The 27,618-nt window shown below is 48.0% G+C and overlaps 1 protein-coding gene across 4 annotated transcripts; it reads left to right on the top strand.

The window, feature by feature from the left end:
* Nucleotides 1–1,014: 1,014 nt before the first annotated feature.
* Nucleotides 1,015–21,566, top strand: LOC140392113 (serpin H1-like). 4 transcript variants are annotated; one of them, XM_072477418.1, is made up of 6 exons: nucleotides 1,025–1,159; nucleotides 2,584–2,627; nucleotides 9,862–10,469; nucleotides 10,574–10,672; nucleotides 11,650–11,882; nucleotides 18,583–21,566. In XM_072477418.1, exons 3-6 carry the CDS (start codon nucleotides 9,890–9,892, stop codon nucleotides 18,883–18,885), a joined length of 1,215 nt encoding a protein of 404 aa, XP_072333519.1. In that variant the 5' UTR covers nucleotides 1,025–1,159; nucleotides 2,584–2,627; nucleotides 9,862–9,889; the 3' UTR covers nucleotides 18,886–21,566. The 4 variants fall into 4 exon arrangements, with proteins under 4 accessions (XP_072333518.1, XP_072333519.1, XP_072333520.1 ...); XM_072477417.1 differs by lacking the exon at nucleotides 2,584–2,627 and having other exon boundaries at nucleotides 1,015–1,159; XM_072477419.1 differs by lacking the exons at nucleotides 1,025–1,159; nucleotides 2,584–2,627 and adding an exon at nucleotides 6,846–6,913.
* Nucleotides 21,567–27,618: the final 6,052 nt, after the last annotated feature.

Below are 27,618 nucleotides of genomic sequence, written 5' to 3'. Positions count from 1 at the left end.
GTCTGCTCTTGTCTGTGATTGGCTGTCGTGTTATGTGTGCTAATTGGTCTGTTGGTCTGTCTATCATTATGTATGTGTTATGACGTGTGTTGGAATATCATGACACTTCTGACCTACACTGTCTCCTCATCTGGCAACACTTAGATTTTACATTTTTCATCCTTGTCGAAGCCTCATCCCTCCATATCCCTGTAACCTCGGCGAAACCCACATGGTGATCAGTGCTCTCCTCCAAATCAGACTTTCTGCACCGCCAGGGGGCGAGATTCTCTGGCCTCCCTCGTCCCTTGGTGGCGGCCGCCATTTCCTGGCATCACGTCAATGGGATTTCCCGTTGAATCCATCCCGCGACGCTGGGAAAAACGCGGTAGGGACGCTCCATTTGCGGGTCCGGAAGATCACACTGGCGTTAACAGCCGGAAGATCTCGCCCAAAGGTTTTCTTCATTCCACCATTGGCGGCCTTGCCTTTGGCTGCCTGGGCCCTAAGCTCTGGATTCTTCTCCCTCCGCCTCGCTGCCTCTCTCTCTGCTATTAAACAGCTTTGTGAAACCTCCCTCTCTGACTAAGCTGCACTAAGGCACCGAAACATTAGCTCTCTTTTCTCTCCACAGGTGCTGTCTGACCTGCTGAGATTGTGCAGCATTTTTTGTTTTTGTTGCCCCAAGACATTCTCATGTAAAATCCCCTCGTCGTCACACTCTGTATATGTTCCTGCCAAGTTTGTGATGTTAAATGGTAGAGATGAAATTTGTTGTATTATCATTTAAGTCTTGGCGGTGACATCTGATTTCACAGCTTGCTATTTTAGCTAGGTGGTTAGGTATTAACTGCCTGTATTCATAACCTCATTGTAATGTAAGCCTACTTGTGACAATAATAAAGATTATTATTATTAGCTATAAGTGTTTTCTGTGCCTGAATTGTCTTGTGCATGGTGTGGACTGTGTAGCTCACTCTTTAAGAGGGTGGTGTTTAAGACCCAGCAGAAACCTCCCAGCGGGAGTGGGAGGTATCGGATTTCAGACGTGCCCGGTTCGGAGTACAGCAATTAAATAAGCCTTGCAAAGACAGACTTGCCACACCGGCTTTCCAGAACTTTCCAGCAGTGGGCTCCGGTCGAAGTGTCGGGAAGACCAGGGAATCCCAGGCAAAAGGAGGTGAGGGAGCTTCGGATGCAGCAGCATTTTGGCTGGTCAGCAACGGGACAATGCCACAAAGAGGGTTTGCTGCTCAGTGTCCAAGTTACCGCCAGGTTTTTGAGATGGAAAGCTTTGGGACATCAGGGAAGTTTGCAAAACATTTCTTTAAAAATATCCCTGCCTCCCATGTTGTGTCAGGATTGGTCAGGCTGGGGTGGCGCAGTGGTTAGCGCTGTTGCCTCACGGCGCCGAGGTCGCAGGTTCGATCACGGCTCTGGGTCACTGTCCGTGTGGAGTTTGCACATTCTCCCCGTGTTTGCATGGGTTTCGCCCCCACAACCCAAAGATGTGCAGGCTAGGTGGATTGGCCACGCTAAATTGCCCCTTCATTGGAAAAAATGAATTGGGTAATCTAAATCTAATTTAAAAAAAAATAAAAATAAACAAGAAAGTGGGTTTTTGGCGAGGTTACAGAGATATTGGGTGGGGGTGGGGGTGGGGTGGGGTTGGGGGGTAGAAGGGTTTAAATACAAGGAAGAAAATTTTAAAATCCAAGTGGGATATCAAATGGTAGAAATGAAATGCAAGCAGGATATTTTAAAAGCTTGCATTTAGATCACAGCCAGAGCTGTGTAAGTGTTTGACTTTCACCAAATTATTTGGAGCAAATGAGCAGTTCGACTATGTAACATTATCTAGTCTACCGCTGAATTCCGTTTGTCTTCTGTGTATTTTAGCCGCCCCCAGTCTGTGTTAAAGAAAATAATAATTGGGTGTTCAATTGGTGTTTGGATGCTGTCCCGCGGGGATTGTCCAAAATGTTTGATTTCCATCCCCAGGTGGGGCAGTGGGGCAAACGGGAGGGACAAGAGAATGTGAGCGAGTCAGAACTCGACTCCGTGGCCAGGCGAACTTCGGCAAGCCGCCTCTTGCAATTTCAGCTTCCAAACTTCTCGCTCTGTTAAACTCTTAAAAGTTGGGGGTGTTTAATTATCTTTTTTAAATGTCTCCCTGTGGCCTGATGACCAGGCTCATGTCAAATTAGAGATTAATCATTTTAGAGAGGAGGGGAGGACTGGGGGGGGGGGGGGGGGGGGTAGAAATTGGAGAAAAGACTTTTCCAGAAGTCTGGAAGAATGTCAACTCTGGCGAAAGTGATTGGCTGATTTCTTCCCTTTCCTCCACCCCTTCTCTTCCCCTTCCTCCACCCCCTTTCTTCCCCCTCCCTCAATGATTGCTGCACTGTCTCTTTCTGGTTGTAACAAAGAAAAACTCTTCAGCCTTAAAGCAGGATTGTCTAAAAAAAACAGTTGAGGCAGAGGAATCTCTTGTTCACAGACCCACCCTCGCTAAAGTATGCCCCGGGGGCCACACAATCCCTCCCGACCCTTTTGAAGTCCTGGCCACATGATCCTGTGCTTGATATGTTTATTTTCTTTCAGAATGACAAAGGCAAAAGTTGACATCACTTTGAAAATGGTGCAAGGTTAGACCCTCTCTGATACTTCTTGTGAATTTTCTTTTGAAGAATGTCCATGTATTCCCCCCTCCTCCCAAATCTTATGGTTTCTCATTGATGTGAGGGAGGGGCCGGAACAAGTTTGGAATTTCGCTCCTGTGGAATGGTGTTTTTTTTTTTGGAGAAGGGAATGCGGACAAAACATTTTTCTCTCTCGCTCTCTTTCCATGGTATGCAGGGACAGGACACGTTGCTGCCCTAACATGAAGTCATTCTGTCCTGTGCCCTCATCTCACATTCCACAGAGGAGACCTCTGCCGTTGGGAATGTTGCATTTCAAACTTGGATTGGATTGGATTTGTTTATTGTCACGTGTACCGAGGTACAGTGAAAAGTATTTTTCTGCGAGCAGCTCAACAGATCATTAAGTACATGGGAAGAAAAGGGAATAAAAGAAAATATGTAATAGGGCAACACAAGGTATACAATGTAACTACAAAAGCACTGGCATCGAATGAAGCATACGGGGATGTAGTGTTAATGAGGTCGGCCTGTAAGAGGGTCATTTAGGAGTCTGGTAACAGCGGGGAAGAAGCTGTTTTTGAGTCTTAAGAGTCACGTAGGCATTTTGTATCTGCTTAAGACTCTGCACTTTTCAGTCTGATTTCAGATTGAATTGTTGTGAAACTAACTTCCCCTTCGCGATAAGAGGGTGGAAAAAAGTCAGAATTGTACTTCAAAGCTCTCATCCATGTTTCCAAACCCCTCCATGGCCTTGTCCCTCCCTATCTCCGTTATCTCCTCCAGCTCGATAACTCGCCAAGATCTCTGCTCCTCCAATTCTGGCCTTTTTGCTCATCCACGATTTGAGTGGCTCCACCGTTAGCAGCCGAGCCTCCTCAGCCCTAAGCTCTGGGATTCCCTCCCTCAACCTCTCTCCTGCTCGCGACTTCTCTAGGCCAACAGGGCGGGGTCCAATCCCTGTGACTGTCTGAGGTTATTCATGAAGGCTCCACCTGAGGTGTGGTGACCCTCAGATTAAATCACCACCAGCCAGCTCTTTCCCCCCCCCCCCCCCCCCCCCCACCCCCAAAGGGGAAAGCAGCCTATGGTCATCTGGGACAGTGATGACTTTACCTGTATTTGTACTTCTCTGACCTCCTTCAAGACATTCCTTTAAAAGTTACCTCCTTTGAGTCCTCGATTCTGAATAGCTCCTTAATCCTGTCAAATCTGTTCGGATTACACTCCTGTGAGGTGCCTCGAGATGTTTTACTGCATTAAAGGTGCTATATAAATGCAAGTTATTGTTTTTCTATGTCCGGTCTCCTCTGTGACAGCCACTGAAGTAAAGGAAGCAGCCATTGCACCGGTTAATCTAATTTTCCTGAGCAGGAAATGGGAATGGATTGAATCGTTGTTAATTTTTCCCCAAGGAGAGGAGAGCTGCTTGTCGGAATTCCTTTTCCCAGGGCCTCGCAGATAAGACGGGAGATTGGGAATCTACATCCTGGGTTGTGTCTTTGTTTAAAAATTGTTGGAGCAGAGCATTTAATTAACGGCATTTGGGCGTGGCCATATCATTGTCTAGAGTTGAGTTGCCAGCTCACCAGATCTGAGGACAGGGCTGGGAGCGACTAGGGAGGAAAATTATAAGGGTAGTTGTCATGATATTCAAACACACACATCATGATGGACACACTAACAGGCAAATCAGAGTACACAACACCACAACCAATCACAGACAAGAACACCAACCACATAAAAAGCACGAGCACGACACCTGGAGGGCAGTAGGTCTGGGGAGAAGGGAACAAGAAAGAGCTGTTGAAACACCACAAGCAGGGAGCCCCCCACGTGCAGAGTGCAAAGACCAAGTTGTAAATAGTGAGTTTAAATAAAGAAGCGTTGTACCATATGCAACTGTGTTGGCTCATCTGTGTGTCAGAACACCCAACACCACATGGTACAGGAGTGGATCGATACCTGCCTACTAACCTGCCATTCTGGACATGGACCACACCGGCAAACCGCAGCCGATGCAAGTCACGGGGAACCTAGGCACCAACTGGAAGCTCTACAGGCAGCGATTTGACCTGTACATCCGTGCCACCGAAAAACAGAATGCCTCGGATGATTCGAAGATTGCAATGCTCCTCTTCTACGCAGGCCCCCACCCAAACGATGTCTTTAATTCACTGGTGTTCGAAGAAGGCGAAAACCAGGCCAAATATGACACGGTCATCCTCAAACTGGACCAGCACTTTCAAGTTGAAGTAAACGAAAGTTTTGAAAGATACATCTTTCAGCAACGCCTGCAAGGTAAGGAGGAGCTTTTTCAACCCTTTTTGACGCACCTCCGGATTCTAGCGCAGTCCTGCGGTTACGGCACCACTACAGAGTCCATGATCAGGGACCAGATTGTTTTTGGCGTTGCCTCTAGTGGCCTACGCCAGCAGCTTCTTAAAATAAAGAGCCTCACCTTAGCGTCTGCTGTGGAAGCCTGTGTCCTCCATGAAAATGCTACCTGCCGTTTTGCCCGATTTCAGGCGTCCGAGTTGGCACGGAGGGGGTCCCCAGCCGTCGAATCGGCAAGCCAGGCCGCCCACGACGTCGAACGCATCCAGGCCGTCGATTTCTTCCCGCCCCACGGCCCGGACGACAGCGGCCGCTTCCCGCGCTTTTCGCGGTCTCCCGCGCAGGTGCGCGCCAAAAATAACGGCCACAACGAGGGACGCACTGCGCAGGCGCGTCCACCGCAAGATCGCACTGCGCATGCGCAGTGGCGCAACGAACGCCGTGACGTCATGACGTGCAGCAATTGTGGAGGTCTACACTTAAAAGGGCAATGTCCTGCAAAAAACCGACAGTGCAACAGATGTGCCATGATGGGCCACTACGCAGCCCGCTGTCGTGCGGCTCAACCCATAGATCCGGCGCATCCTCGACAACCTCGCGCACGAGTCAGGACCGTCCAGCCCACGCATCAAGACTTCCAGTTAAGTGATGCAGATGACCAGGATGCCTTCCGAGTTGCCGTCATTGATGTCAACAAGGTCAATGCCATCAATCCAGCCGATGAGTGGTGTGCCACCCTGACGGTCAACCCGAATTCGTCGCAAACCCATTAGAATGGACTTATAATACAGTTCATATGTTTAATAAGTTGGACAATTTTACATGATAACCTGTTGTTGTTTATCGTTCCAGATGTCGTCTGACTGGACAACTGTTCAAATTTTTTTTCTTCTTCTCTCGTTCGCATTTCTGTTATGTTATGGTACAACTGGATTCATGTGACGCACTCGACATCGCCCCATGTACATAGTTCCGTCATAGACACATGCTGCACACGACACACACACACTCTTAGATGCACTCACGTCACGATCATATTTATTACCACGTAGGCACATATCTTTGTAAAAAGGGGGGATGTCATGATATTCAAACACACACATCATGATGGACACACTAACAGGCAAATCAGAGTACACAACACCACAACCAATCACAGACAAGAACACCAACCACATAAAAAGCACGAGCACGACACCTGGAGGGCAGTAGGTCTGGGGAGAAGGGAACAAGAAAGAGCTGTTGAAACACCACAAGCAGGGAGCCCCCCACGTGCAGAGTGCAAAGACCAAGTTGTAAATAGTGAGTTTAAATAAAGAAGCGTTGTACCATATGCAACTGTGTTGGCTCATCTGTGTGTCAGAACACCCAACACCACAGTAGTAAACATTATTTTCTCCCTTTTTTTTTTATTAGTCGCAAAATGAACGGAGACGGGGAAAAAAGATTCTTCTGCCCCACAGTCGGGATTCATTCAAATGCTTAATAAAGCTGTGGCAATGTGGCCACTTTCATGTGCTTGTCAGGTGACCAGTGGCATGTGGGGTGCTGGGTGGTCAGAGAGTCATAGCGGTCTACACTGCAGAAAAGGCCCTTCAGCTCCGCGCTGGTCAAAAACAACCGCCCAACTATTCTAACCCCATTTTCCAGCACTAGGTCCACAGCCTTGTGTGCTATGCTCATCTAAAAGCTTCTTAAATGTTGTGAGCGTTTCTACCTCTACTATCCTTTCAGGGAGTGAGTTCCAGATTCCCACTACCCTCTGGGTGAAAACGTTTTTTCTCAAATGCCCTGTCCTTTACTTAAATCTGTGCTCCCTGATTATTGATCCCTCAGCAGCACAGTAGCGCAAGTGATTGGGCAGCACGGTGGCACAAGTGATTAGCACTGTGGCTTCACATTTTCTTTCAGAATGACAAAGGCAAAAGTTGACATCACTTTGAAAATGGTGCAAGGTTAGACCCTCTCTGCTACCTCTTGTGAATTTTCTTTTGAAGAATGTCCACGTATTGCCCCCTCCTCCCAAATCTTATGGTTTCTCATTGATGTGAGGGAGGGGCCGGAACAAGTTTGGAATTTCGCTCCTGTGGAATGGTGTTTTTTTTTGGAGAAGGGAATGCGGACAAAACATTTTTCTCTCTCGCTCTCTTTCCATGGTATGCAGGGACAGGACACGTTGCTGCCCTAACATGAAGTCATTCTATCCTGTGCCCTCATCTCACATTCCACAGAGGAGACCTCTGCCGTTGGGAATGTTGCATTTCAAACTTGGATTAGATTTGTTTACTGTCACGTGTACCGAGGTACAGTGAAAAGTATTTTTCTGCAAGTTTCCTGTGGGTTTCCTCCGGGTCCTCCCACAGTCCAAAGACGTGCAGGTTAGGTGGATTGGCCATGATAAATTGCCCTTAGTGACCAAACAAGGTTAGGAGGTGTTATTGGGTTACGGGGATAGGGTGGAGGTGAGGGCTTAAGTAGGTCAGTGCAGGCTCGATGGGCCGAATGGCCTCCTTTTGCACTGTATGTTCTCTACGAAGGAAGGGGAGAAGTGTCTTCCTATCAATCCACTCTGTGTCCCCCCATAATTTTGCACACCTGCATCAGGTCCTTCACCAGACTTCCTTGCTCTAAGGAAATTAGTGAACCGGATGGATTTTCAACAAGAATCGACGATAGTTTCCTGAACACCATCACTGAGACTAGCTTTATATTCCAGATTTATTAACTGAATTTAAATCCCACCAGCGGCGGTGGTGGGATTTGAACCCAATGTCCCTGAAGCATTCTTCTGGGCCTCGGGATTACCCAAGATGTTGCCACTACACCACCACCTGCCCCTAAATCTAGTGTGTGAGTTTCCGCTGAGGGTCGGGGTTGGGAGGGACAAAGATAAAAACACCTGAAATAGATTATCTGACCATTTATCATGATACTCTTTGGGAGTCTTGCTATGACATGTTACTCTAGGTTACGATGCTGACTGCTCTTCAATGGCTGAATTGCCCTTTAGGACAGCCTCCAGTCATGAAAGGCGTGATTAAGAATGCAATACGATTGACTTTTAACTGTCCTCAGGTATGGCTTCACAATTTCCCAACTCGGCACACCCTCAGTTTCAAGAGCCCTGTTACAGTCAATTTTAACTCTGGGGAGAGAGGCCAACCCTGGAAGCCAGTTGTGGGCACCCACAGAAATGGAAGAGTTTTGAGGAGGGCTGATTTTAAAAACAACCTATCCCTGTTCCCTGTGATTTTGTCTCCTTTGCAAGAAAAGCGATTAGATCTTCTAGCCCTCACCCCTCACATTCCCTCATTAATTCTCCATGGTCCCAATGCCTCCTCCAAACCAACTCATGCCTCCATTACATTACTGAGCCAGTATCCACTATGGGCAGACTTCAGGAGCCATCTGAAGATGAAAAGAAATAAACTTATTACAATCTGATAAAAGATTGCCACCTGCGATTAAATGTATTCCTGGAGATTTCATTGCATGATTTGTCCCCACACTCCAGCCATTTGTTGGCCAACATATCCATCCATGTGACGTGCTGCTTTCCTCTGCCAATTGGAAAGCAAAGAGACTCATTATCCAATTGGAATATGCTTGACTGTCAACCAAACAGACCTTTTTTCCACTTCCAATATTTTTGTATCTAGGAAAGAGACATAGTGATAGAAAATGACAAAAATACAATCTTTTGTAATGTCTCAATGATTTCTTTCCAGAGTTTCACACAATAATGCCCTGGAGATTGAGCTTCAGTTCCTGGAGATTCTTGGACCATCAATAAATCTTGCACTCCTACGCACTTGATACTCTTAAAAATGTCCATTCATGAAACCAATTCAAAGATTTTAAATTCCGGGGCGGCACAGTGGCTATCACAGCTGCCTCACGCGCCGAGGTCCCAGGTTCGATCCCGGCTCTGGGTCACTGTCCGTGTGGTGTTTGCACATTCTCCCCATGTTTGCGTGGGTTTCGCCCCCACAACCCAAAGATGTGCAGGGTAGGCGGACTGGCCACGCTAAATTGCCCCTTAATTGGACAAAATGAATTGGGTACACTGAATTTATAGAAAAAAAAGATTTAAAATTCCAAGTTTTCAATCTGTTATGAAACCAAAGATCTATTCAGTAACCACATCCAAGCTAATTCCCTTGAATAGCTTGCTGGACCTGTCAATAAAAATGTGAACACCACTTTCCCACTGAGATAAGTGCTTTAGTACCTTTTGCAACTCAGCCAAGTATTCATAATGATCCCAGCTGCAATAACAACCCTTGGGAAATGACAGCACAGTCAACAGAAATTGTGGGACCCAACAGTAATTGTTTATTATATTCAAAGTGATACAGAATTGAATGCTATTGCTGCACACACAAATGCACATATAAACATACACAGACATACACACACAAACTTTAGGAGGAGTCAGTGGTGTAGTGGTATTGTCACTGGACTAGTAACCAAGAGACACAGGGTAATGCTCTGGGGACCTGGGTTTGAATCCCACCAGGGCAGATGGTAAAATTTGATTTTAATCTGGAATTAAAAGTCTAATGACGACCATGAAACCATTGTCAATTGTCGTGAAAAACCATCTGGTTCCCTTCCCAGTCACTCACCATCCTGACTTGGAAATATATCGCCGTTCCTTTACTGTCGCTGGGACAAAATCCTGGAACTCCCTCCCTATCAGCACAATGGGTGTACCTATACCTGAAGGACGGCAGCGGTTCAAGAAGGCAGCTCACCACCACCATCTGAAGGGCAACTAGGGATGGGCAATAAATGCCGGCCTAACCAGCTACGCCCGCATCCTGTAAATTAATTTTAAAAGTTCAGCTCTGCAGCATCCTCAAACCTCTGAGTAAACACTTTGTTTCTCTTTGTTTTCCAGGATTACACTGTCAACGTTTACCGAAACCATGTGGGTGAACAGGCTCATGACCATTAGCCTCCTGCTTGTTGTCGTAGTGACGGAGGAGAAGTTAAGTGAACATGCAGCTACCCTGGCAGAGAGCAGCGCCAAACTGGGCCTGAATCTCTACCTCGCCATGGCCAAGGTCAAGGGCTCTGAGAACATCCTTATCTCCCCTGTGGTGGTGGCCTCTTCCCTCGGATTGGTGTCACTCGGTGCCAAGGGCCCGACCGCGAGTGAGGCCAAGGCGCTGCTGGACATGAGCAAGGTCCAAGACGACAAGCTCCACTCGGCGCTTTCCCAGCTGCTGGGCGAAGTCAGCAATTCCACGGCTCGCAACGTGACCTGGAGACTGGGAAACCGGCTGTATGGGCCAGCCTCGGTCAACTTCGTCGAGGATTTTGTGAAGAAGAGCAAGAAGCACTACAACTACGAGCCTTCCAAGATCAACTTCAGGGACAAGAAAGGTGCGCTGAAGTCCATCAATGAGTGGGCAGCAGAAACCACTGAGGGCAAGCTTCCCGAGGTCACCAAAGACCTGTCAAAAACTGATGGAGCCATGATCATCAATGCAATGTTCTTCAAACGTATGTAGCTAGCCACAGGGCTTACACTTGGGGCATTAGTTTCAATCCATTGCCCTTGTGCAAACAGATCAATTAAATTCACTACATTTCCTTTTCTTTCACAGCTCACTGGGATGAAAGATTCCACCACAAGATGGTAGATCAGCGTAGTTTCATGGTGAGCCGCTCGGTAACAATTGGCATTGACATGATGCATCGGACAGGTATGTCTCCTCCAGCGCTGAGCCTATAAGCTAAGTCATCACTCCAGTGCAGTACTGCAGGAGAGCTGCAGCTATAGAGGTGCCAAAACATATTAACCCAAGGCCCTATCTGCCCAATCTGGTGGATGCAAATGATCCCAGGACACTATCGCAGGATTGTTACGGCACAGAAGGAGGGCGTTCAGCCCATCGTGTCTGTACCAGCTCTCCAAGTGAGCATTATGACTTAGCAAAGAGGGAGGTAGAGTCCTGACCAATATTCATCCATCAATCATCACCCCAAAAACAAAATGATCTGGTCATTATCACATTGCTTTATGTGGGTGTAGATAGGCTGCTATGTTTCCGACAATTACAATAGTAACTGCACTTCAAAACTTCCACTGGCAACTCCTCAAGCAGATGGCGCTCACAACCGGGAGACAGTCGCTGATGGCTGTGATCCCTGGTGACCCCATGTCGGGAAGGGACAGAAGCGAAAAGCTCAGCTGGCTGAGAATGGGGCCGGGTGAAAACCGAGACCAGGGAATCGGGCACCTTCTCAGCACGCAGTCTGCCTCTTCAGTAAGCGTGGCAGAGATTGCCGTGCCAGTGTGAGCCTCCTGACCAACACCAGGCGATGGTGAACACAGAGTTGACCCCCCCCCCCCACCAAAGCGCATACCACCATCTTCCGGGATAGAAGGCTGCCACAGAAGAAGAGCACTTGCATTGGCTGTAAAGTGCCTTAAGGTGCCCTGCGGTTGTGACAGATGCGATATAAATGCAAGTTCTGCGGTGGCACAGTGGTTAGCGCTGCTGCCTCATGGCGCCGGGGATCTGGGTTCGATCCCGGCCCCGGCCCACTGTCCGTGTGGAGTTTGCACATTCTCTCCGTGTCTGCGTGGGTTTCGCCCCCACAAACCCAAAGTTGTTCCATCAAAACCCAAGATTTTGAACACTTTTTAAAAATGCTTTTTTCTTCTCTTCCACTTCAGGTCTTTATAACTTCTATAAGGATGAAAGCAACCAGCTGAACATCCTGGAGATGCCCCTAGCCCACCAGTTATCCAGTATGGTCTTCATTATGCCATACCATTTGCAGCCTCTGGACGAACTAGAGAAATTGCTGACCGAGGAACAGATTAGGACCTGGCTTGGCAAGCTTCAAAAACAGGCAGTCGCTATCTCCTTGCCAAAGGTCAAACTGGGTGTTAGCCACGAGCTACAGGTAAGCATAAAGAAAGAGCCCCGATCTGGCGCACCCAGCCCCCACTGCCACCCGGTTCCCAATCTCGCTCTCCGGATCCTGAAACTTACCTTAAAAACTTACCGTCCCTCTGTTTGCTGCTTGTCCAGTTCACATGCTGGTTCCTTCATTCATTTGCTAGTGAGCCTATCATCAGCAAATGCAGCGAGAAACCAGCCTGTGATTGAATGAACAGCGTTACAGCCTTCCTGAGATGCAAGTCAGTTGAATGTCCCAACAGGTTTGGCAGGGCAAGTACCGAGGGTTCGAAGGTCGCAGCCTCGCCTGCAGGCCATGAGTTGGGCAAGCCTGGTGGACAAGATTGGATTCAATTTGGCCAATTGACACGAATTGTCATTAATGGCTATTACTAAATACTTTGCAGCACAGCGACCCAGGGAGCATTTGTTAGGCCAGGACCTGGGGCCCATCCTTATTCTCTAGTTCATTCCTGCTGCTTTGTCCAAGGTTGCGTACTGCAATCCCTTCTTGAAAGAGCAAATTGCGGCAACAATATCGGTGCTTACTTTCCACCCTCCTCAATGTGAAGCATTGTTATTTGTTGAGAAAACTAACTGACCTCCTTCCCATCCAGATGCATCAGAATGTTACTGGGGTAAAAAGGGTTAAATTATGGGGATAAGGTGTAACAACTAGGCTGGTATTCCTTTGTGTTTAGAAGATTAAGTGATTGAGGTGTTCAAGATGATAGAAAGAGTTGGCAGAGTGGATAGAAACTATTTACTCTGATGGAAGGCTCTGTTTGTTTTCTGATTGGCAGTAGGAGGCAGGATATGGATGTGACAGGCGACCAGTGGTGACAGAGTTTGGAGGTGGGCGGTTGGATGGGTGATGAGACGTCTAGGATTGAATCCAACCAGAGTTGGCTACCCTAAGTCCATTGGCAGTCTTGTGGCTCAACAGGTCACACCCCTGCCACTGAGCCTGAAGTTCCAGGTTCAAGTTCCCCCCCCCCCCCCCCCCCCAGCACTCGTTGGCCACAGAGGAGAGTTTCATGGTCTGGCCCAACAGATTGATGATGACCCTGCTAATCCTTCCAGCACTGTCCCACCGTTCCCCATAGGGAACAAAGTATGTTTGAACCCAAAGGCCGACCAGTCCAACAGGCAGAGTTGATGATGTTGACTGTTTTGTCCTGGACTGTGTTCTGCCCTGAGTGTTGTCAGCACTGCATCCATTCAGGAACATTCTTTTTTAAAAAAATATATTTTATTCAAATTTTTCGGCCAAACAAAACAATACAAAGGTTTTTCCCTTTTTACAACAATAAAACAATATAAATAACAGTGACTGTTTTTAACAAATAAATAAATAATATATAAACTAAATGGCAACAGCCATAACAAAAATAATAGCTCTCCCAAATAATAAAATCAAGCAATCCATTATACATAACCAAGTACAAATATCTATACAAAAACACCCCTGAGGACCCACCCGAGCCCTCCCCCCCACCCCCCCTCCCCCCTGGGTTGCTGCTGCTACCTTCCCATTTCCTTTATCGTTCTGCGAGGTAGTTAATGAACGGTTGCCACCTCCTGGTGAACCCTTGAGCCGAACCCCTTAGTGCAAACTTTAACCGTTCTAGTTTTATAAACCCTGCCATGTCGTTTATCCAGGTCTCCACGCCCGGGGGTTTGGCTTCCTTCCACATAAGCAATATCCTTCGCCGGGCTACTAGAGTCGCAAAGGCCAAAACATCAGCCTCTCTCGCCTCCTGCACTCCCGGCTCTTCTACAACCCCGAATATAGCCAACCCCCAGCCTGGCTCGACCCGGACCCCCACCACCTTCGAAAGCACATTCGCCACCCCCACCCAGAACCCCTGCAGTGCCGGGCATGACCAAAACATGTGGGTGTGGTTTGCTGGGCTTCTCGAGCATCTCCCACACCTATCCTCTACCCTGAAAAATATACTGAGCCTTGCTCCGGTCATATGCGCCCTGTGCAAAACCTTGAATTGTATCAGGCTAAGCCTGGCGCACGAGGACGAAGAGTTTACCCTACGTAGGGCATCTGCCCACAGCCCCTCTTCGATCTCTTCCCCCAGCTCTTCTTCCCATTTTCCCTTCAGCTCATCCACCATGATCTCCCCCTCGTCCCTCATTTCCCTGTATATATCCAACACCCTACCATCCCCCACCCATGTCCCTGAGATCACTCTATCTTGAATCTTCTGCGTCGGGAGCTGCGGGAATTCCCTCACCTGTTGCCTCGCAAAAGCCCTCAGTTGCATGTACCGAAATGCATTCCCTTGGGGCAACCCATATTTTTCCGTCAGCACTCCCAGACTCGCAAACGTCCCGTCTAAGAACAGATCCCTCAGTTGCACAACCCCAGCTCTCTGCCATGCTCCAAATCCCCCATCTATTCTCCCCGGGACAAACCTATGATTATTCCTTATCGGGGACCGCACCGAGGCTCCCGTCCTTCCCCTATGCCGTCTCCACTGCCCCCAAATTTTCAGTGTTGCCACCACCACTGGACTTGTGGTGTATTTCTTCGGGGAGAACGGCAACGGCGCCGTCGCCCCCTCCTTCCTGCGTCCCTGTTCCCACCATAATTACCATAGCGCGGGAGCAACTCCCACGTTTCCCACTCGGCCCTGCCCCTAATGGCGCAGTTCCCTTCTCCTTCCTCTTTCCTTCCCACCGGCGCCCACAGTTCCTCATACTCCACCCCCCCCCCCCCCCCCCCCCCCCCCCCCAACGAGGGGAAGAGAGAAAAGTTACAGGATTGAAAAATTAACAAATTGAGAAATCATCCCCCCCCCCCCCCTTCCCTTCCCCTTCCTCGCCCCACATAATCACCCCGCCACTTTATCCCAGAAGCTCTTTCTCTCGCCAGACTATTCCAGCTTCTCGGCCACAATGAATGTCCACGCCTCTTCTGCCGTCTCAAAGTAGTGGTGCTTCCCTTGGTGTGTGACCCACAATCTCGCCGGTTGCAACATTCCAAATTTAACCTTCTTTTTGTGAAGCACCGCCTTAGCCCGATTGAAACTTGCCCTCCTTCTCGCCACCTCCGCACTCCAATCCTGGTATACGCGGATCACCGCGTTCTCCCACCTACAGCTCCGAGTTTTCGGCGCCCATCTTAAAACCATCTCTCTGTCATTGTAGCGGTGGAACCTCACCACTTTGGCTTGAGGTATTTCTCCAGCCTTTGGTCTTCGCGCCAGAACTCGATAAGCTCCCTCCACCTCCAAAGGGCCCGTCGGGGCCTCCGATCCCATTAGCGAGTGAAGCATCGTGCTCACATATGCCCCGATGTCCGCCCCCTCTGCACCTTCGGGAAGACCCAGGACTCTTAAATTCTTCCTCCTCGAATTATTCTCCAGGGCTTCCAACCTCTCCGCACACCTTTTGTGCTGTGCCTCGTGCGTCTCTGTCTTCACCACCAGGCCCTGTATTTCATCTTCATTTTCAGCCGCCTTTGCCTTCACGACCCGAAGCTCCAGCTCCTGGGTCCTCTGCGCCTCCTTTAGCCCTTCAATCGCCTGTAGCATCGGGGCCACACCTCCTTCTTCAGCTCTTCCACACAGCGCCGCAGGAACTCTTGTTGCTCCGGGCCCCATACCAAACGGCCACCTTCCGACGCCATCTTGCTTCGAGCTTCCCTTCCTTGCCGCTGCTCCAAAGGATCCACTGCAATCCGGCCGCTATCCTCTCCTTTTTCCATATATATCCGGGGGGGTTCCCTTCTATTTCACCGCACAGTGATTTTGGCCGTTTAAAATTGCCGTTGGGGCTCCTAATAAGAGCCCAAAAGTCCGTTCCAACGGGAGGTGCCGAAACGTGCGACTCAGCTGGTCATCGCCGCACCCGGAAGTCCCATTCAGGAACATTCTTGACGATAGCTGTTAGTAATGCAGAGAAGAGTGAGCTGATTCATTTTGGCAGGGGGAGGATGAAGAGACTATAACATAAAGGCAGAAACTCTAAAGGCGGTGCAGGAACAGAGAAACCTCAGTGTATATAAGTCATTGAAGGGCAGCACGGTAGCATTGTGGATAGCACAATTGCTTCACAGCTCCAGGGTCCCAGGTTCGATTCCGGCTTGGGTCACTGTCTGTGCGGAGTCTGCACATCCTCCCCGTGGGTTTCCTCCGGGTGCTCCGGTTTCCTTCCACAGTCCAAAGATGTGCAGGTTAGGTGGATTGGCCATGATAAATGCCCTTAGTGTCCAAAATTGCCCTTAGTGTTGGGTGGGGTTACTGGGTTATGGGGATAGGGTGGAGGTGTTGACCTTGGGTAGGGTGCTCTTTCCAAGAGCCGGTGTAGACTCGATGGGCTAAATGGCCTCCTTCTGCACTGTAAATTCTCTGATAATCTATGATAAGATGGCAGGGCAGGTTGACAGAGCAATTAATAAAGCTTAAAGTATCTTAGGCGTTATTAATAGGCTCACTGAATACAAGAGTAAGGAGGCCATGTTTGTTCCGACCCCTTTGGGGTCCAAGGTCTGTGCTCAATACGGTTCCCTCCCTTTACACAGCTGAGTATGAACTCCCACAGTGATTGGGGTCAAGTTTCCCCTTAACAAGGGGGAAACCACTCACCACAACAACCCTGACCTCTGTGCAGGTCAGGGACGGTGGCCCATTGAGCGAGGAGCTGTAGTTTTGTTATTTGTGTATTCAGTAATAAACCTTTTGTTCCTTTCTACCCTACTGTGAGTTCCTGTTGTCTCTCCTGTCAGACTCTAGTTAGGCCTAATCTGGAGTACTGCGTCCAGCTCTGGACGCCATAATTGAGGAATGATGTGAAGGCATTGGAGAGAGTACAGAGGAGATTCACAAGAACGATCCCAGGGGTAAAGAACTGTAGCTATGAGGATAGATAGGAGATGTTGGGATTTGGAGAAAGGAAGGCTGAGTGGAGACTAGATAGAGGAATGCGAGATCCTGAGGGGCATGGACAAGGCAATTAATGAGAAACTGTTCCTACTCAAGTGAGCATCAAGGATTGGAGGGTCTGTACTCGTTGGGAGTTTAGAAGGATGAGGGGGGATCTTATTGAAACTTACAGGATACTGCGAGGCCTGGATAGAGTGGACGAGGAGAGGATGTTTCCACTTGTAGGAGAAACGAGAACCAGAGGACACAATCTCAGACTAAAGGGACGATCCTTTAAATCAGAGATGAGGAGGAATTTCTTCAGCCAGAGGGTGGTGAATCTGTGGAACTCTTTACTGCAGAAGGCTGTGGAGGCTGAATCACTGAGTGTCTTAAAGACAGAGAGAGATAGGTTCTTGATTAATAAGGGGATCAGGGGTTATGGGGAGAAGGCAGGAGAATGAGAAAAATATCAGCCATGATTGAATGGCGGAGCAGACTCGATGGGCCGAGTGGCCTAATTCTGCTCCTATGTCTTATGGTCTTATGGCACAGATTCAAAATCATTACAAAAGAAGTAGAAATGTGGTGGGGGGAACAATGTTTTTCACCCAGTGGGTGGTTTGAGTCCACGCACTTCCTCCAAGGATGGTGGAGGCAGTTTCAATCGAGGTATTCAAAAGGGAACTGGATTGCCATCTGAAAAGAGAGAATGTGCAAGTTTATGGGGCTAAGGCAGGAGAGTGGGTTCTGGTGGAATGCTCACTCACACAGCCAGTACAGACTCGATGGACCGAATGGACACCTGCTGGACTGTAAAGATTCTCTGATAATCACAAGCTCGAATTCATTGTCTGTGAAGCACTTTGGAGAGATGGTACTAGGTGCTAGTCTTCCTTTAGTGATTTATCAAATGTTATTCATAAAAGCAAAATACTGCGGATGCTGAAAATCTGAAATAAAAACAGAAAATGCTGGATAAACTCGGCAGGTCCGGCAGCGTTTGGAGAGACAAACGGGATTAACATTTTGACAGTTCTGAAGAAGTGTCATACCGACTTGAAAAGTTAATTCTGTTTCTCTTGCCACAGATCCTGCCAAACATTCTGGCTTTATCCAGCATTTTCTGCTTTTATTTCAATAATTATTCATTTTTTTCTCTTGCTAAAATTCACCGAAGGTGGTTTCTCCTGCTTAGAGAATAAGATTATGAGGTCCGATCACCCCGAGATGCCTTGTATTCCCTCAAGTACAGAAGATTCAGTGGTGAACTGATCAAGGTGCTCAAAATGCTAAAAGGGTTCGCGAGGGTGGATACAGAAAAACTGTTACTCTGCTGGAGGAATTGAACGAGGGAGCGTAACATTGAAGTTAATGCTCGGTCATTCAGAATGAGATCAGAGGTAATGTTTCACACAAAAGGAAGTGGGAATCTAGCACTACATCCCTCCGCATCCCCACTCCCCCTTAAAAGAGAGTGGTTGCTGAGGGTGGGTCAATGGATTTGAGGGGTATCGAGGGATATGGAGTCAAGGTGCAGATCTAATCGAATGGTGGACCAGGCTCGAAGAATTGAGTGGTTGACGCATGTTCCTGCACTAGTCGTGACTGGGGCTGGTTTAGCACAGGGCTAAATCGCTGGCTTTTAAAGCAGACCAAGGCAGGCCAGCCGCACGGTTCAATTCCTGTACCAGCCTCCCTGAACAGTTGCTGGAATGTGGCGACTAGGGGCTTTTCACAGTAACTTCATTTGAAGCCTACTTGTGACAATAAGTGATTTTCATTTCATTTTTCATTTCATGTTGATGTTTATTTTCCACCTAGAAACACCTGGCCAGCATTGGTTTGGCCACAGCGGTTGACAAAAGCAAAGCCGACTTGTCCAAAATCTCCGGGAAGAAGGACCTGTACCTGGCCAATGTTCTCCATTCTGCCGCCCTGGAATTGAGCACTGAGGGGAACCCATACGACGCCTTCATTTATGGGCGCAAGGAGCTGAAGGATCCCGAAGTCTTCTACGTCGATCACCCATTCGTCTTCTTGGTGAAGGACAAAAAGACTAATTCAATCCTTTTCATCGGGCGGCTAGTGAAGCCGGAGGGCAGAAAAATGCATGACGAATTGTAGCCTCAGATTGCTTTCAGTCCTTACGACACAGATGGTGTGGTCATTGCTCCAAATGCGACATGTTTTTAAAATTTTTTTTTTTTTTTAAAAACGACAACTATTCTATCTTCGCAGTTTGACGTCCTGGTCTTTGGGTTAGAGTGTTAGTGGGAATGACCATCTCCAACCCCAACTCAGTGGAATGTTGCTGGCCAGTTAACCAAACGTAACTGGGGCCTCCAGCTCCCCTCTGGATCCTCAACATATTTCCACTGAGGCTGGATTACTGCTTCGGCTCCAAAACCGACTGCACATAAAATCATTCTCAATAATGGGATTGAATAGAATCCAGTCAAGCTAACAGCAGAGAAGTAGCCTAGTCAGGCAACTGGTGTCTGCCAGTATTTCTGCTCTACACAAGCCTGCCCCCCCCCCCCCCATCCTGTTTAATATCGCCCTATCACCATATCCATTTCTTCCTTTCTCCCTCTCGTGTATCTCGAGCTTGATTTCAACTGTTGAATCCACATTCTCACCATTCCCTGGGCGCAGAGATTTCTCCTGAATTCCCAATGAATTACTGTCCTATATTGTTTTTATAAAACGTGTTGACCGCTTCTGCAAAGGTTTGATTTGAAATATTTTGATTTTGACCTCAGCCTTTTTTTTCCCCCGTGGAATATATTCCGAGAGGTTCCCATCCCTCGTGGAGCGGTGGAAATGTTGAACAGTTTGAACGCAGGAAGCTTTGTCCCCTGGCCGTGTAGGAGTATCTCTGATGTGAGGTTTTCATACGCGGTCCGCTTGAAGCGCAATAAACGCCCAGCAGAAGAATTAAACCATAGAAAAGTTATAGCACAGAAAGAGGCCATTCGGCCCATCTTGTCCATGCTATCCTGAGGACATCCAGGTGCCCTTTCTAATCCCACCTTCCTGCACCCGGTCCATAGTCCTGCAGCTTACAGCACTTAAGGTGCAGAGCCAGGCACCTTTATAAAGAGAATCGGGCCTCTGCCTCCACCACCAACTCGGGGCAGTGAATTCCAGACTCTCACTACCCTCTGCGTAAAATAGTTCTTCCTCACGTCACCTCTACGCCTTCTGCCACTTATCTTGAATCTATGCCCCCTGGTTCTGGAATTCTCCAATAACAGAAACAATTTTAACCTGTCCACTCAATCTCTTACCTTCATATTTTTGTACACCTAAATTAGGTCACCCCTCAGCCTTCTTTGCTCCAAGGAAAATAACCCCAACCTATCCGATCTCTTCATAGCTACACCTTTCTAGCCCTGGCAACATTTTTGTAAACCTCCTCTGCACCCTCTCCAGAGCAATAACCCCCTTCCTACAATGTTGTGTCTAGATTTGCCCACAATGCTCCAGTTGTGGCCTCACCAGTGTTTTATACAATTCCAACATTATATCCTTACTTTTATATTCTATACCTCTGCCAATGAAGGGGAGCATTCCAAATGCTTTCTTTACAATCTGGCTGCCTTCTGAGCTTGGCTGCTCCATGGTCTTTGATAAATGTTGGTTGACGAACAAGCTGTCAATTACTGATGGGGGTTAGCCTAGATGACTCACTGACTCAGTCTTGTTGCACCACTTGGTGTGGGTTACTTAGATTTTGCCACAGAGATTGGTCCATGCTGGCGTTCATGCTGCACGAGAGCCTCCTCCCACCCTATTTCATCTCACCCCATCAACTTGAGTCCTTTCTCCCTCACGTGTTTATCTAACCTCCCCTTAAATGTACTTGTGCCACTCGCCTCAACTACTTCATGAGGTAGAGAGTTCCACATTCTGGTTTAGCAAGGGGCTGCTTTAGCACAGTGGGCTAAGACAGCTGGCTTGTAATGCAGAACAAGGCCAGCGGCACGGGTTCAATTCCTGTGCCAGCCTCTGCGAACAGGCGCCGGAATATGGTGACCAGGGGCTTTTCACAGTAATTTCATTTGAAACCTACTTGTGACAATAAGTGATTGTAATTGTTATTATTATAGAAATTTCTCTTGGATTCATTCATGATTATCTTATATTTATGAACCCCTGGTTTTGATCTTGTCTACAACACACTGGATAAAGAACATACTGGTCGGGGTGTATTACAGTTTAGAGGGAGTCCGATTTACACTTTATTCATGTATGTTATAGCTGGGAGCTGTGGATAGTGATGGTCGAGGCTCCAATATTCTTTCCATCACATGGCTGGCCAGCAATCTCTCCCGCTCTTACGCCTGCCTTCGTCGAGTGTGGGAAGGACTTGCAGGTCAACAGTCAACCTGCTTTGGCTGTGTTGCGAACACACCTTCCATGGAGTCTTGAAGCGGGACTCAAACCTGGAGCTCCTGGCTCAGAGGCAGAGTTGCTACCCACTGCTCCACAAGACCTCCTATAAAGAACTGAGAGCCAGTGCCAAATTGTTCCTTAAAAATATTTTTGTTGTGCAAAAACATTTGGGGATGAGCTAGAACAGTATTGTGAGCAGTTAATGCATATCTTGAAAAGGGGTTGATGACGATATACTAGATAGAAAGGACGTTCTATCATTTACCTACCCAATAACTGTCACTGGAAGTACACATGTTGCATAACTTCCTGCGCCACACATCTATGTCGATGGATTTGTGACAACTGTTACAACAGCTACGCAACCACTATTCGGTTCTGTTTTACAATAAACTTGAAATGATAAATCTCCTTTCTGCCATTCTTTTTTTTTGTCTTAAACAAGAAGTTGATGCAGAGAGCACAATTCGAGGGAGGCTGAGGGAAACTTTGCCAATGGTCAATTAGATCGAGAAATCCAGCGCAGATCTGATCGATGGGGGTCGAAATACAGAATTCCCTCAGCATCCTCGGGCAATGAGAATACAGGAAGTCGGAACAGGATGAGGCTAAAAGGATCCTCCAGCCTGCGTTTAATAAGATCATGTTGAAATAAATCAATGTCCATTTTCTTCCCAACCAAAATCTTGAATATACTCAACAGCTGAGCATTGGCAGGCCTCTGGATCAAGAATTCCAAAGATGTTGGGGCTCCCTACTGCTGAAACCCTCAGTCATGCCTCCAGCCCTACATCAGCCCCTCTGCTGATGGGGTTACGAGGATAGGGCAGCGGAGTGGACCTAGGTAGGGTGCTCTTTGGGAGGGTTGGTGAAGACTCGATGGGCCAAATGGCCTCCTTCTGCACTGTATGGAAACCCGTATCAATCCCGTTCTCACTTTCATAGAATTTACAGTGCAGAAGGAGGCCATTCGGCCCTTCGAGTCTGCACCGGCTCTTGGAAAGAGCACCCTACCCAAGGCCAACACCTCCACCCCATATCCCAGTAACCCCACCCAACACTAAGGGCAATTTTGGACACTACGGGCAATTTATCATGGCCAATCCACCTAACCTGCACATCTTTAGACTGTGGGAGGAAACCGGAGCACCCGGAGGAAACCCACGCACACACGGGGAGGATGTGCAGACTCCGCACAGACAGTGACCCCAGCCGGAATCGAACCTGGGACCCTGGAGCTGTGAAGCAATTGTGCTGTCCACAATGCTACCATGCTGCCCGTGGGTAGGCTTAACTATTCCAATGTTCAATCGTCACCTGGTCAGTTTTCCATCCTCCACCTTCCCTAAACTTCAGCATTCCAGAACTCTACTGCCCATATCCAGTTCTCCATCACCAACATTCCTCATCTCCATGAGCTTCATATTCCCCGACACCTCACATTTAAAATTCTTCATTCTGGCAAGGATGTAGAGGAATAAATCTGCAGGAAAATTATAGAGAGGTGCAAACATTATAGAGTAGCTATAATAAGGGACTTTACTCGCTTGAACGTGGTCTGGGACAGTGGTAATGTAAAGGGCGAAGGGTCAAACGTTCCTTAACGGTGTTCAGGAACATTTTCTACAGCAGGAGATGAGGAATGTAGGGTGATGGGAGAATTCTTGGTGGAAACAAAGTTCCGTCTTCACATTGAGGATACCCTCCATCAAGTTGTGTGGCACTACCACTGTGCTAAATGGAATAGACTTCGAACAGATCGAACAACTTGAAGTAACTTGGTTCCCCGAGTTAGGTACAAACAACGAACGTTTATCGACACAATATTTACAGAGTGGTGCAGCCACGATGCTAACAGTCGGCCTCCTGCACCGAACTGAGCAAAACCCGAGCTCTGCTTGGAAATTCCTGCGCTTTACTGTCTGGACGAGTGGGTCACATTACCTTTCAGAAGATCGCCGCTTAAATGGGCCAGCTACTACACAACTCAGGACTGGGCATCCATGAGGCACTGTGGGCCATCAGCAGCAGCAGAATTGCAGTCACCCACAATCTGTAATCTCATGGTCTGGCATATCCCCCACTCTATCATTACCACCAAGTCAGGTTGGTTCAATGACGAGCACAGGAGGGCATGCCAGGAGCAACACCAGGCAGACCGAAAAATGAGGGGTCAACTTGGTGAAGGTACAACGCAGGACTACTTGTGCCAAACAGCATAAGCAGCAAGTAATAGAGCTAAGCAATTCCTTAGCAATAATACCCAGGCTTGGGCTGCAAAGTGGTAAGTAACACTCAAACAAAGAACAAAGAAATGTACAGCCCGGGAACAGGCCCTTCGGCCCTCCAAGCCCGTGCCGACCATGCTGCCCGACTAAACTACAATCTTCTACACTTCCTGGGTCCGTATCCCTCTATTCCCATCCTATTCATGTATTTGTCAAGATGTCCCTTAAATGTCACTATCGTCCCTGCTTCCACCACCTCCTCCGGTAGCGAGTTCCAGGCACCCACTACCCTCTGCGTAAAAAACTTGCCTCGTACATCTACTCTAAACCTTGCCCCTCTCACCTTAAACCTATGCCCCCTAGTAATTGACTCCTCTACCCCGGGGAAAAGCCTCTGACTATCCACTCTGTCAATGCCCCTCATAATTTTGTAGACCTCTATCAGGTCGCCCCTCAACCTCTGTCGTTCCAGTGAGAACAAACCGAGTTTATTCAACCGCTCCTCATAGCTAATGCCCTCCATACCAGGCAACGTTCTGGTAAATCTCTTCTGCACCCTCTCTAAAGCCTCCACATCCTTCTGGTAGTGTGGCGACCAGAATTGAACACTATACTCCAAGTGTGGCCTAACTAAGGTTCTATACAGCTGCAACATGACTTGCCAATTCTTATACTCAATGCCCTGGCCAATGAAGGCAAGCATGCGTATGCCTTCTTGACTACCTTCTCCACCTGCGTTGTCCCTTTCAGTGACCTGTGGACATGTACTCCTAGATCTCTTTGACTTTCAATACTCTTGAGGGTTCTACCATTCACTGTATATTCCCTACCTGCATTAGACCTTCCAAAATGCATTACCTCACATTTGTCCGGATTAAACTCATTCTGCCATCTCGCCGCCCAAGTCTCCAAACAATCTAAATCCTGCTGCATCCTCTGACAGTCCTCATCGCTATCCGCAATTCCACCAACCTTTGTGTCGTCTGCAAACTTACTAATCAGACCAGTTACATTTTCCTCCAAATCATTTATATATACTACAAACAGCAAAGGTCCCAGCACTGATCCCTGTGGAACACCACTGGTCACAGCCCTCCAATTAGAAAAGCATCCTTCCATTGCTACTCTCTGCCTTCTATGACCTAGCCAGTTCTGTATCCACCTTGCCAGCTCACCCCTGATCCCGTGTGACTTCACCTTTTGTACTAGTCTACCATGAGGGACCTTGTCAAAGGCCTTACTGAAGTCCATATAGACAACATCCACTGCCCTACCTGCATCAATCATCTTAGTGACCTCCTCGAAAAACTCTATCAGGTTAGTGAGACACGACCTCCCCTTCACAAAACCATGCTGCCTCTCACTAATACGTCCATTTGCTTCCAAATGGGAGTAGATCCTGTCTCGAAGAATTCTCTCCAGTAATTTCCCTACCACTGAAGTAAGGCTCACCGGCCTGTAGTTCCCTGGATTATCCTTGCTATCCTTCTTAAACAGAGGAACAACAGTGGCTATTCTCCAGTCCTCCGGGACATCACCTGAAGACAGCGAGCATCCAAAGATTTCTGTCAAGGCCTCAGCAATTTCCTCTCCAGCCTCCTTCAGTATTCTGGGGTAGATCCCATCAGGCCCTGGGGACTTATCTACCTTAATATTTTTCAAGACGCCCAACACCTTGTCCTTTTGGATCTCAATGTGACCCAGGCTATCTACACACCCTTCTCCAGATTCAACATCCACCAATTCCTTCTCTTTGGTGAATACTGATGCAAAATATTCATTTGGTACCTCGCCCATTTCCTCTGGCTCCACACATAGATTCCCTTGCCTATCCTTCAGTGGGCCAACCCTTTCCCTGGCTACCCTCTTGCTTTTTATGTACGTGTACTCGCATCACAGAAGTGCCAGACAATGACCATCTCCTACAAGAGAGGATCTAACCATCGCCCCTTGACATTCAATGGCATTACCATCGCTGAATCCCTCACAATCAACATCCTCGGGGTTACCATTGACCAGAAACTGAACTGGACCCAGCCATATAAATACTGAGGCTATCAGGGCAGGTCAGAGGCTGGGAGTCCTGCGGAGAGTAACTCACCTCCTGACCCCCAAAGCCTGCCACCAACTCCAAGGCACAAAGTCAGGAGTGTGATGGAATACTCTCCACTTGCCTGGGTGAGTGCAGCTCCAACAACAAGAAGCTCAACACCATCTAGGACAAAGCGGCCCAATTGCTTGCTCCCCCAATTGCTTGCTCCCACTTCCATAAACTTTCAATCCCTCCACTACCGACGAACAGTGGCAGCCGTGTGTAGCATCTACAAGAAGCACTGCAGCAACTCACCAAGATTCCTTAGTCAGCGCCTTCCAAACCCACGACCACCGCCATCTAGAAGGACAAGAGCAGCAGATACCTGGGGACCCCACCACCTGGAGGTTCCCCTCCAAGTCACTCACTCCCCCGACTTGGAAATATATTGCCGTTCCTTTACTGGCGCTGGGGCAAAATCCTGGAACTCCCTTCCTAACAGCACAGTGGGTGTACCTACACATTCAAGGGCTGCAGTGGTTTAAGAAGGCAGCTCACCGCCACCTTCTGAAGGGGAACGAGTGATGGGCAATAAATGCTGGGCCAGCCAGCGACACCCACATCCCGTAAATGAGTTTTTAAAATCTGTATAGTGCTCCGAGGGCAACCTTGGACCAGCAGGTATGATAAAGAGGGGTGAAGCCACAATGAGGGTACGCAAGATATTCATGAGAATGGTCTAAAAGATGAGGAACTTCAGTTATGTGGGTAGATTAGAGAAACTGGTAGTCTCCTTTCAGCAGAGAAGGTTGAGAGGAGACTTGATTGAGGTGTTTGAGTGGACAGAGCAGATAGGGAGATGTTCCCATAAGCAGATTGGTACAAGAACCAAAAGGGACATAAGATGAAACTTTTTCACACAGCAGCTGCTGAGGATCTGGGATGCACTGCCCGGGAGTGTTGTGGAAGCGGCTTCAATTGAAACTTTCAAAAGGCAAAAAGACAAGCAGAGTCGCAGAAATAGGCCCGCTCCAGTGCTTAGATCTTCTTTTAAATTATGCTTTCCTCCGCTGCTTCCATCAAGGTTTCACTTTCAGATTTTACACCTCTCCCTTCAGATTTCCTTTGTCTTAAAGACGTTCACACAAACTCCGAGGTCCAGACACCAATTTCCACAATTATTCAAATATTGTCTCCCAAGTTTCTAGCCTCTCATGATCCATTGCCTTTCCAACTCTCTGTGACTTTACTGAACAGTAGTCTGTTCTGGTTTCCAGTTTCCTCCAGGCTACTTGGAAACTTCTCTTCACTTCTCTGGACTTTAGATTTCTGGCATCTGTTTACTTAACCATGACTCTATAGTATGGCTTTCCTTCTAGCAAGGCCGAGCAAGATGTTCCCTCTTTAGCCTTCTAAAATCACCTGCTTCTAGCTGAGCTGGGAGAGCTGCCGTCTCTCTCACTACCTATTTCCAATTGCAATCAAATTAGCAATCAAGGAAGCCTGCCTCTTTGCAGTTCCCATCCTGTCCAGGCATTATTCCGGCAGAGTTGAGAGATATTCACTCCTCGAGACCCTGTCTCCAACTGCCCACAAATTCCACTAAAACTAAAATTTAAATGCTTCTCTACCTTACAAGGCCCCAGTTGCTAAGCAACCACTGGTGGCTTATTTACTCTTCATGCTGTAGCCATCTCTAACCACAATAGAATCACAGTTGAAATTGAAACCAACCCCCTCACATGCAAACAGCTCTGCCCAGTAAGAATCTAACTATAGGTGTAACCCTTCGAAGCACAGAAACATTAAATTAAACACACTTGAAACTATATGTAGGGTAGGATTCTCCGTTTGGGAAACCAAGTGTTGCCGCTGGGACTGAATAGCGTTCCCATTATGGGCGCTATTCGGAAATCGGGTCAGGACATGCAAATGGGCCAGCACTCTGCTGGGGTGAATTCAGAGCAATCCCTGGCCGAGTGGGTGTTCTAACCTGAGGGCCGGAGTTCGCACTAAAAACCCTGACAGCTGGAGCTGTTTTAAGCACTCCATTTACCACACATTGCAGCCACCAAAATGACTCAAAGAAGACCTGCCCCTGAGGTCAGGAGTTTGAGGTGGACCCACAGCTCCGTGCCAATGAGAAAGGACAACCTCTTCCCCAGGGTGGGCCGCAGACTCCAGCCTGCCCTCCCAAAC

Source organism: Scyliorhinus torazame, chromosome 15 (assembly GCF_047496885.1).
Source record: "Scyliorhinus torazame isolate Kashiwa2021f chromosome 15, sScyTor2.1, whole genome shotgun sequence".
Taxonomy (NCBI): domain Eukaryota; kingdom Metazoa; phylum Chordata; class Chondrichthyes; order Carcharhiniformes; family Scyliorhinidae; genus Scyliorhinus; species Scyliorhinus torazame.
The sequence above is the reverse complement of the archived record's forward strand: the minus strand, read 5'-3'. Positions and strand labels throughout refer to the sequence as shown.

Bases quoted from the DNA above. Each gene is read 5' to 3' on its own strand.
- LOC140392113 (XM_072477417.1), top strand. From the start codon at position 9,890: ATGTGGGTGAACAGGCTCATGACCATTAGCCTCCTGCTTGTTGTCGTA. The intron at 10,673-11,649 runs GTATGTCTCCTC...CTTCCACTTCAG, and splicing joins TGACATGATGCATCGGACAG to GTCTTTATAACTTCTATAAG. The intron at 11,883-18,582 runs GTAAGCATAAAG...TTTTCCACCTAG, and splicing joins GTGTTAGCCACGAGCTACAG to AAACACCTGGCCAGCATTGG.